At 43.4% G+C, this 11,232-nt stretch overlaps 1 protein-coding gene across 1 annotated transcript; it reads left to right on the top strand.

Annotated features, from left to right (window-relative positions):
- Positions 1 to 1,257: 1,257 nt before the first annotated feature.
- On the top strand, positions 1,258 to 10,947 carry plekha2 (pleckstrin homology domain containing A2). Its single transcript, XM_053871749.1, has 12 exons — positions 1,258 to 1,442; positions 4,751 to 4,914; positions 5,026 to 5,082; positions 5,279 to 5,327; positions 6,027 to 6,124; positions 7,093 to 7,224; positions 7,290 to 7,367; positions 7,448 to 7,516; positions 7,592 to 7,662; positions 8,276 to 8,339; positions 9,415 to 9,492; positions 9,563 to 10,947. The coding sequence occupies exons 2-12, from the start codon at positions 4,774 to 4,776 to the stop codon at positions 9,995 to 9,997; spliced, it is 1,272 nt and encodes a 423-aa protein (XP_053727724.1). The 5' UTR covers positions 1,258 to 1,442; positions 4,751 to 4,773; the 3' UTR covers positions 9,998 to 10,947.
- The last annotated feature ends 285 nt before the right edge of the window (positions 10,948 to 11,232 follow it).

Consider the following 11,232-nt stretch of genomic DNA (forward strand, 5'->3'; position numbering starts at 1 on the left):
CAAGCATTTTGATTTTTGATATTTAAACTGAAGATTTCCTGTAGAATTACTTGGTATATAAAGTATAATTCCCATGATATTTCAGCCATAAACTTGAAACTGCTTGTCACCTCACAACCAGAACTGAGTTGATCTAATGGTCAGTGAAACTCACGGTACCAGGCTGTTCTGGAGGTCCTACTGTGACGTGGCAAATCACAACTACAGGGTTCCCACCCCATGACCATTCAGATTGGGTCTTGACCTTGACCTTACACAGTCCCCTCACTGCCCCCCCATCCTGCCTTGTCTATCAATTTTGGTTCTTAAGCTTGAGAAGAACATGCAAACATCAATGCAGCAAACATGCAGAATAGTCGGTCTATTCTAGCGGAAAGAACTGCAATGGAACCTTCATATTCCACCCACACAGAGGTTGCGTGACCTGATGGATGGTATACCCAGAGTTGTGTACCAAAGGAGGCTCTAAATATTTTCTCTTAAATAAAAGGCTCCATATGTGTGGTTGGGACACTGTTGGCTGTCTGCTGCTTTACACTTCTCAGAATTTAGAGGAGCATTCCAACTAGGAATTATCTATGGAGCAGAAACGTCTCATAGATAGTGGACTCACTTTCCCTATAAGCCATGATGCTTCAAAGGTTACCTTGATATGGGTTGATGTTGGGTAGCACTGGAGCACCGGAGGGATCTGTCCTCGCTTCATCACTTTCTACAGCGATGATGACAACATAGTGGAGAGATGGACCAGTTTGTTTTCAACAGAAGAAGCTGGTGGTGAGACGCCAGTAGAAAGGAGGACCTCCATCAACAGTAGGAGATCCAACAACAACTAATCTACGGTGGATGACAGGATGAAGACTGACTCTCCTTTGTGTCAACATGAATCCCTCACAGCAAAGGTGGGGCTTCAGTGATGCAAGCTATTTTCACAGCTGCGTTTCTTTATGTCATGTGCCATAACAACTGAACTTCCCGAATGAATAGAGTCTGATCTTAAGTATTTCTCGGATCATTAATGGTGATGAAATTTTGGACTTCGATGACAGGGTTGTCCACTCCACTGTGTCCATGCAGATGAGGCATTTGTGCTGGTTTGTGACGAAGCAACAGTTGGAGCGTGACCCGCCGGAGCTCGGTCCACACTCCGCGTCGACAGCTCCACAGACAAGTGTGGTCGCAGCTGTCAGATCGCTGTCAGCTGCAGTCTACAGGCGCTTCCTCCTGTGACGTCACCGCCGAGGAAGAGGAGGAACCTGCAGGCCCGCAGATCACATCCGGGGCTGGTGAGCGCTATTAGCCCTTCAGTCCGACCCGGAAAACGCACACCGCTGTCTTTCTGCTCGACCCCGGAGCTTCAAGCCAAACTCGCGGACAAACTTCCGAGAGAGTCGCGGAGAAGTTGCTCGGCGATGTTCGAGAGACTCGTCCAAGTGTCGCGGGTGAGTTCGTCCGTGCGTGCGTGCGTGCGTGTGTGCGCGCGCGTGTCGGTAGGTGTGGCAGGTCGTCTCGTCTGTCAGTCAGGTGCTGCTGAGTAACTGTCTGTCGGTGTCATCATCACGACCTTCCTTCTGGGGCTCGTTCTATCAAACTTTCTGGTTTCCACAAAAAAACAAACACGTGAGTCCGCACCGAAAAACTCTTTTAAATTGAAATACAAGCTTGTAATTTAACTGTATGCACCCGTAAGCTAGCATTACAAGGTCTAATAGTTTCAGTATTGTTTACTAGTATTGTCTTTTGCAGTGACGTCTGTATGCAGTTAGTAGAAACCGCTTTTTCAGCATTCAAAGTGATAACAAAGGATGTTACGGTTCACTGTCCCCTGGCAGATGTGTTAGTTACAGCTCATTGACAGAGAAGTATCTGATGTTGGTGAAAGAACTACGATATTTCCAGTTCGAAACTTTACAGTGCTGAAAGTTATGAGTCGATAACTGGAGGGAACATGTTCTTGATGCTTTCAGTTTTGCCTCCTTAATATTCAAAGGCTATCTTTTGCACAACGCTGCTCTGTGGTTAGTTTCAAAATACACAAATTGTGCTCCTCAGAACACCACCAGACTCTCTTCTTCTTCTGGTCTTCGTCAAACACACTTTCCTTTGTGTCTTTCGTCAAATCTCCTTCCACTGCATCAGTTGTTCGCAGTTACATTTCTGATGTTTATGATCTCTGCTTGCAAGAATACAGTTGACAAGCTTGAACACTGGAGTCTTTCCCGGTATATTTAATGCTTCTGAGAGTGACATAAACTCACTAGATCGACTGGATCTGAAAAGTGTTTTTCTTTTTTTTAAATCATATGATTCCACGTCCAAATCTTAGGTGTATCTAGATATCTCCTGGACGGCCTCGCAGTGAGCTTGTGGTGTAGCTGGGGGTCAGACACGAGACCAGCTGGCGAAAAGAAGAGCTGTAGGTTTCTGGGGAGATGAAAGTTTGCTTAAACTTCTGCCCCACAACCTGACCTTGGATATGTAGGGAAAATATGATGGACATCTGTCTTACTTAGCAACATCATAAGTCCCTAGACAAGCCAGAGGTCAGTCATTTATCTTGGGTCGAGAGTGGAGAAGAAGAATACAGCAGTCAGAAATGTAGGAAATTTGAATCAAAATTAAATGAAGTAAAACTGAAGTAAAAGAACCATCGCCAAGTTAACAATGTTATCAGTTATAAATTGAGTTTTTACCCCTCCATAAATGGGGTTCTAAGGTAACCCTAAACCTTTGTCCAGGGCTGATCGACAGAATTTTAGGTTCTGCGCCGACAAAAATGTGGCCTGGTGGAAACTAGATTTGCAACAGTTGGGAAAACGTTCCCGGAAGATTTAGAGATGAGCTCATCCCGTCTTATTTCTACAAGAAGCGATGATGTCACGCTGACCAGTCGCCCCCGGTAAGTGAGTAGATAACTGGATGGCAGACATTCATAGAGCTCCCCTGTGAAGTTGTATGGAACGATCAGTTTTGACAGTATTGTGGTATTTCCACCCAGCTCTCACCCAGGAGAACTGAGATCTGTGGGTCCCGCTCCAATTGGACGAGCCCGCTGTCAGTTAGAGTGTGAAACAATGGGCGGGTGTCTTTGTCATAAGACTACACCCACTGACCAGTCCAGCCCTGGCCAGATGTGGTGTTATGTTTTCCATGGCATTTCTGTGTAAATCTCATGCGCAGATTTTCATAGTGTCTTCTCTGGTCATGTGACTGGCTCCGGTGAAAAGGCAAGCTGAAGATGCCGACGTCTCTAAAACACAATATACAGTCAGATCACTGAAATACATCAACTTTCATCTGTCTATTGTTTTCTAAACGCTTTGAAGACTTTCCCATTCATATTTTGCTGTTGCTGCTGGAAGTGTGTTTCTTGACGCTACTCCCACTTGCTGGCCATTTGAGCACATTGCGCATGGAAAATATTTAACACAAATTATATAGGTTAAATATATTTGGGATGTAATATTTAAATTAGACTGAAGGTAAAGGTGTGTGGCTGGGACAAGGTCTGCACACTCCCAGTGCACTTTTGGTGAAAAATGTCTTCAACAGGCCTAAAGAATTTAAGCGATTTAAATCGATATTGTGTTGTAAATAGAATGAATTGCAGAGACTGCGATTCTGAAATAACCCAGAACCCAGTCTAGAGCCCTGGAGTTTTGGGTTGTGTTCATATTATTTATTAATCCTGTGCCGCTGCTTTGCTCATTTCTCTGATTTTGTTTAAGCAAATGTTAATTATACTACATAATACTAATATTGAACAGTGATTAAAGGTTAGGGTCAGGTATGTTATTGATATCAATGTATGCATCATTTCATATCATTTAATAGTACATATGCCTGGCTTACAGGGGAGAAGCATTTCTATGTTGATCAGATGTTGTTGGTCGTATCATCGAGGGATTCTTGTGTTTAGTGAGTAATTCAGAAACACCCATGCACGCGGTAAATAAATAAATAATTTGTAAATATTGCATGCTGAATAGCGAATCGCAACATTCCCTCAATAAATCGCAATTCCTTTTTTCCCCCAAAAATCAACCATCTAACTAGGAGTTGATAAAACGCAGTTTTTTTCCACAATTGATGACATCTTTCAGTGTCAGAAAGAAGCAGGAAACAAATGATGTCTTTCACCTCTGCAGTCCTTGATGACCTTCATAGCAACATCATCTGTGACTTTCACTTGAAAGCTCCTGTTCTGGAAAAGGGCTTGGGCTCCAATCTTTATATTTCATCTGCAGCTAAAGGAACAAATCTGAGGGTTTTAAAATCCTCATACTAATCTTTTTTGAGCTCAAACTAAACCAGATGTCCTTCAATTCCACGTCCGCAAGAAAGCACTAGATACTGAATGAATGAATGACTGAGTGGCAGCAGCTGACCCGAGTCTGTGAGTCAGTTTGGTCTGCAGCTCATTGTGCACCATATTCTAATGACCGCAACATCTTGACCTCCTCCTCAATTCTTCTCACTCTTCCGCCCTCCCTGACCGCGCTCTATCTTCTCTGGCCAGTGGAAATGTGCGTGTTTGCAAATCTTGAGTGCAGCCTGTAATTTTTGGCTGTGGTGGAGGCCTCAGGCTGCAGGGTTTGCTGCACGGCCTCTCACGTCACATGAAAAACTGCTGAGTGTGAGCGCACTTTTTCTTCCTCTTTAATGGAAAATGCTCTTATTTAGTTGAACGGCTGTTTCTGCTCTGTTTTCACTTGATGAAATCTAATTGGAGTTCCTCTGTGTGTGTCAGTGATATGTGCTAGCAGCAGCAGGATGCCGTATGTGGACCGGCTGAACCGTGTTTGTGGCTTCCTGGACATTGAGGAGAAGGAGAACAGTAGTCGTTTCCAGAGGCGATACTTCATCCTGGACACGCAGGGAAATGTGCTGCTGTGGTACATGGACAACCCACAGGTGCAGCACACACACTTTGTACAAACAAGAAGACGTGCTGTGGACCAATCGGCACAGCACGACCTTGGACTCTGAATGGATGACGAGTGGTGTTTGTGTTTTTCCATGCAGAACCTGCCCAGTGGAGCCAGCTTTGTGGGCAGCCTGAGACTAACCTACATCTCCAAGGTAAAGTGTCTCATCATGAACTTGTGTAGTGGACACATCCATATCATCCAAATCCAGCTCTGATGGTCATGTGATGCAGAGTGAGGCTTTCCAGATGTAACATCTGGAGTTCAGCTGACTGCCTCTTTCTGGACACTCTGAGTCACAACTATCAACATGATCTCTCTTCTCTTTTCCTCTGCACACACATCTTCAGGTGAGCGAGGCGACAGCCAAGCAAAAGCCCAAGACGGAGTTCTGCTTCGGTGAGTTGAAGAAGAGCTTCATCGTAGACCCCAAATATACTCACAAAAACAACATCCAGTGATGCGTTTACGGGCCTCCTGGGAATCGTTCAGTCACTACATTTGAATACTATAACACAGGGGTGTCCACACTTGTTTGGCGTGTTACTTTCAAAACAACCTTGGGGTATTGATCCGCCCCTCCTTTTTAAGATCCATGCAGCTAGGGTGGATCAAGAGAACCAGCCTCGGGTGTCTGCCTGCTGCGGCTGGTTGTGTCTTGAGCAGGAAACAACGGTTTAGTCCCTGTGAAAGTTGTCACAGGCTACTATCACAATCGCATAGGGAGGATTTTTAAAAAGCTCTTATTCACCAATGAGTGCAGTTACACTTTTCATTGAAAGTGGTTACTTGAGCAAAAAATAAAATAAAATAGAAATTGACATATTTATTTAAAGCTGCTTTCTGCTTAGTGTTGTTGCTCTGTTTCAAAAGTCCAAAGTGCAAGAGTAGAATATTTACTGGTCAATTACACATATTTAATATCATAATTTATTGGTTTCGATTATGTAATCACCGTTTACAGTAACAACTTTAGCGAGAGCTTGTGTTGAAGTCGCTGACATCATCTTATTCAGATCATGGTGGAAGATTGTTGAGAGATAAGGCAGCACAGTAACTGTGAGCCTTCGCAGAAGTCACGCTGCTCTGTTCCTCCAGTTATCAATGCAGTGTCCCGGAGATACTTCCTGCAGGCCAACGATGTGATGGACATGAAGGACTGGGTGGCTGCGCTCAACAAGGCCAGCAAGATCACTGTAAGTCCAACCCTCGTACGAACCCTCTCACATAGGAGGAAGGCGTGTCGGAGTGTGTCGACAGCGTTGCTACTTAAGCTCACATCTGCTCGGTGAATGAGGAAACTGAGTGAGCGAGGGACTTCCATGTCATGTGGGTGTCACAACATCACTGGTGCAACTGTGTACTTGCAGTTTGCACATTTGCATCAGCTGCAGACGCGGCCTCCAGATGGCGTATAACAAAGCAGAGATGCTCTTCTCTCACCTGCTCACTGCGACAGGAAGCCTCTCTGCTTGAGACACTTTCACATCCTCTTGAATGTTGGGGGAAAATTGACTCTGCCGTCAGAGACTCACACTTCTGATAGAACAGTCACACGGCTGTCACTGAATGACGAAAAAGGTTTGAATATTACCATTTATGGTAGTGAGCCGCCTTTGCCTTGGATCCTGTATGATATGAGAGGGAATACACACAAGCTGTAAATGAATGGAAAAAAAAGTTGTGGCTGTTGTGAGACGTTGAAATGTCCAAGATTATTTCTAAGATTATATTGGCATTTGAAAGGTTAAATATATTGCATTTTTCTCCTCAAGAGAATGTGGATTTCAGTCTGGAAGGAAGTTCTTCAAAAGATTTATGCAGAAGGAAAATAATCTCTTGAGTGTTTGTGTGACAGTTTTTTGGATGTGAATCTCACCGTCCTTTACAACTTAAGGGGGGGAGTACATTCAATCTAGTCTTCTGCTGGCCTGGAAAATAAAAACTGGAATTCCAAGTCTGTCTATTTGTTCCAAAAAATATGGGCTAAATTGTGACATATGAGTATGAAAGGTTTGTATAGCTGCATGTTAAAACCAGGAGGGGGGATGTAGTGCCGTTCATCTGATTTCATCTGATTTAAAAATGCTGGTACTCAGAGCTGCTGGCAACTTTGTTTAAGTGTGTCCTGTATGTTTACTCCCCTGCTCTTCTGCTCTGTCAGGTTCCTAAATCTGGTTCTGCATCTTCAAGGCCCAATGTGAGCAGCACCAACAGTGACCACCAGGGCGGACAGAGGCAGCACGCCTACAAGGCGGAGATCGTTGGTGGTGTGGTGGTGCACACTCCTATCCAGGTGAGAGCCAACGTGAATCTATGACGTGTGAAGATCGGCTTTGTCACCCGAGGTAATAACTTCAGAATGAAGCGGAGGAGGTGGAGGGGAAAGCGAGACCAGGTGTGGTGAAGTGCGGGTACTGCGTCAAGCAAGGGAACGTGGTGAGGACTTCAGACCGATCGACTTAACTTCAAACTTTGCAACTTCAGAACAAAGTGTCATGATTTTGGTTTTGCTTCAGAGAAAAAGCTGGAAGAGAAGGTTCTTCACTTTGGACCACAGCTCGGTCTGTTACTACAAGTCTGAGACGGTGGGTAAATATTTGTCCTCCGGGAAGACTTGTGTTTGTCAACTTTTATCAGCATTTGGATCATGTTTATTGCAGGAGAAGGAGCCGCTCCGATCCATCCCACTGAGAGACATTCTGAAGGTGCACGAATGCCTGGTCAAGTCAGGGTGAGGAACTTTGTTTGTTCAATGATTTACTGACCTGAAAATCGATAACTTGTTCAGTACCATGGTGACTGGTCTGAAGCACATCCACACCCAACAACCACAGGAGGCTTTGTTTTTCCTTTTGTCATGTTTTATGAATGAATGTTTATTTTAATCTCCTCTAACGCATTGTATTTGCCTTACATGACATTTGTTATGATATAAAATGGCTCCATTATTATAGTTCAGCCAGTATTTCTTCTTTCACTTCATTGAGATTGAAAAGTAGCAGAGTGAAGAACAGTTCTTATCATTTCTGCCCATTATTCCCTCTTTTCGATCACTTTTCCCGCAATGTATTAGTTTACAGTTTTACTGGATCAATATGTAGTTCTTCAGCTACACTGATACTTGGGAGTAACACGAGTGACATGTCAACAGCTGTCAGTCAAGCTTATTACAAGCTTATGTTATGTAAAGTGAGCATGTGTACATGCTTATAAAATGTCTGTAAGTCCCTGCTTTGCTGTTTGCTTTTGTCATGACCAATTTTTAGACATTCAGACGTCATTTCATGTTTTGTGAGTTAAGTCAGCTTTTTCCTGACGTTGTGTTTCCATTGTGTCTCTCTCAGTGATCTTCTGCTGAGAGATAACCTGTTTGAGATCATCACAAGCTCTAGAACATTCTACATTCAGGTAAACACCACCTCGGAAAACAAAGCTAGTCAACACTGTGACAATAGCCAGTGAGGATGTTCACACTCAAGTTTACAGTTCCAGTTCCACAAAAGACTTGAATGATTTTGAGAAACATACTGTCCTTGGTTTGATGTCTGCTTGTGTACAGTCTGAGCTGTTTGTCACAGTATTATGAAACGGTCTTTTAATGCTCCACTGCTGAAGTGTGACGCGCTTTATTTTGAAGAACACAAAGATAGTTTTTATGCAGTGGGCACTGCCATCTGCTACTGCAACAATAACAACAACAACAACCGCATCCTGTTCTTACCCCTGGGAGAACAGCTGGTTATTTAGGGGTCTGCTCTGATACTCGCTTCTGAAAGTGGGATGTCAGTCAATGAGAAGGAGGCGGAGGCCAAAATCCAGTCTATATTATATTATATTATATTATATTATATTATATTATATTATATTATATTAGATTGAAATGTTGTCATATAACGTCAATGTTTTTTTGGGATAAGTCCAGTCAAAAGATTCTAAATCTGCTAGTTTCATGCAGACCAGTTCCACCTCTTTTTTCTTTGATCGCTTATTCAAAGAGTTTATCGAAAATCCATGGTCAGATGCAGGTTACATTGTCGCAACGCTTTCAAAATAACTAGCTCAACACGAAGTAGATATAAAGCTCATTAAATGAAATCATTCAATGCTGGTGCCCATTTTCAAAACTTCTCAGAAGTGATGTCACATATTCTCGTGCGTTTTTAAGATGATACATGGAAATGACTGACCTTCCTACGATGTAAACTGCGCCGCTGCTTATAGAGCTGTAAAAAAAACAGTTGAATGTCAGTGTTTTTCTGCAGTTTAAAGATGCTTTTCATGTTGTGTCTCTGCCACGCAATTGTAGCCTCTTTTTCTGAACCTGCTGCAGAGAGAGAATAACGATGTTTAGAAATAAATATTTGTTTTGCATTTTTGTAGTAGGTAACTTGGTCATTTGTAAGTAACTTACGAGCTGGAAAAGTCTGTGTGCCACTGCTCTTGAACAAGAAGCTGACAAATGGCTGTTGATGCTTGTCCTCAGACTGATTCTCCGGGAGAGATGCATGACTGGATCAGGGACATAGAGATGAAGATTCAGGATTTCAGAGGTCCACGGAAGGTAGAGTCTCCATTGCTACTTGGTTTGAAAATCTTGTCGGCGTGAATGTTTACCATGCCGCCTCGTGCAGGGAAGTCTTTTTCAGAGAGCGCCCTCTGTCAGTGGAAGCCAGAACGCTTCCTCTGACTGCCGCGGCCAACTGGGAGAGGAGCGGCGCCCTACTCTGAACAAGTCCCTTTCCGTGGCGCCGGGCTGGCAACCGTGGACGCCGGTGCCTCCGGGAGACGCCTTCATCCTGGATGGAGATGATGACGACTGCGCTTTTAGCTGTGCTCCAGCTGCACCTTCCCACTCCTCGTCCTCCACCTCCTCTTCTACCTCTTCATCCTCTAACTCCCTGTCAGCTCCGGTCAGCGCACCTCCTGTTACGTCATCCAGTGGACTGGGGATGCTGGCGGGGTCGAGCGACGCCGCCCGTGCACGTCGCAGGCACCGCTCACACCCGCAGCCTCACACGTTCTCCTTCAACCTAGACGACGACAGCATCCGGACCACGGACGTCTGACTCTAGTGGTTTAACCTGTTGGTACTTGTTTTGAGATAGACGTGTACCCAACTATTGAACTAATACTGTGATCACCCTTTCAATACAAGTGCCTCTTATTGGCGCCCCCTGCAGGTCGCGGTGCAGTGTTGCGAAGGTGTTTGGATGAAATGGGACCAGTGTTCGACGTTCACGTCACTGTGAATGTAAATGATGGAGGATTAGTTTTAGTTCTATTTTTTTTTTTTTAGCAAGGCAAGAAACTTGAATAATTGAAGGTGATCTAAAAATTAATGGCACATCTTTTAATCTTTTGCACTTTTCCATTCATTTAAAAACTATTCACAGTATTTAAAACTCAAATATTTCCAGTGCGTGTTCAGAAAAATGACCTGTAATATTTTGAATTCATGATATTGTCTGTTTTTATTAACAAGCATTTCACAGACGGTCTTATTCATTAAAAGTATTTGGTAGGTTTCATGTGTTATAGGTACAAACTGGTACAACAATGGAGGTTTTATGGCGCAGCACTTGTCGAATGTGGTTTTTTTTTTGTATTGTCAATTGTGTAGCAAATAATTACCACCAACGGTCATATTCATAATACAAAACCTCAAAAGCTATTCTATTGGTACTTTTTAACTGGTTATTGAATTTAATTTACATATTTTGCCTTCTGTTAAAAAAAAGACAAAACAATTTTGCACGCTCAATAAGTCATGTTTCCATTTTTGTTTTTTGTTTTGATGATGTTTTATTCTCTATACCTGCTCACATGTTACTGTAACACAACTCACAGAAGGTATGTGTAAATGGTACAACTCTTTCAGGTTTGTCTGGTGTGTTCACTTGTCTGCATAAGCATGCCATTCCTTTGACTTCTTGTCCATTAAATATAGTGTTTTTTACATTTTTCCTGCTTTTTATTAAATGATGTCCCTTCACAGTTCTAAGATTTATTGACAGCCATGCAGGTGGCGTGGATGTAAACCTGTGCTCCATAATCTTCCTCTCATCATACCTACCGGTTATCTATCAGTCAGCATGGACTGTGCTTAAAGTTTCCACAGCGCACATTTCTGTGTTTGCTTTTGAAAGGTCGGGTCATTGAAAGGCCAACTGGTTGCTCTTTTGCACCATTGACTTTAACGCAGCTGCAGCTGCAAACATGTCCACAGGTCACGATAAATGAAGAGTTTCACACGTCCGTTGAGGTGAAGTGCCCGAAACGGTGTCCTGACCTTGCGTCTCCT

Source organism: Synchiropus splendidus, chromosome 7 (assembly GCF_027744825.2).
Source record: "Synchiropus splendidus isolate RoL2022-P1 chromosome 7, RoL_Sspl_1.0, whole genome shotgun sequence".
Classification (NCBI taxonomy): Eukaryota; Metazoa; Chordata; class Actinopteri; order Syngnathiformes; family Callionymidae; genus Synchiropus; species Synchiropus splendidus.

Bases quoted from the DNA above. Each gene is read 5' to 3' on its own strand.
- plekha2 (XM_053871749.1), top strand. From the start codon at position 4,774: ATGCCGTATGTGGACCGGCTGAACCGTGTTTGTGGCTTCCTGGACATT. The intron at 5,328-6,026 runs GTGAGTTGAAGA...CTGTTCCTCCAG, and splicing joins CAAGACGGAGTTCTGCTTCG to TTATCAATGCAGTGTCCCGG. The intron at 8,340-9,414 runs GTAAACACCACC...GCTTGTCCTCAG, and splicing joins CTAGAACATTCTACATTCAG to ACTGATTCTCCGGGAGAGAT.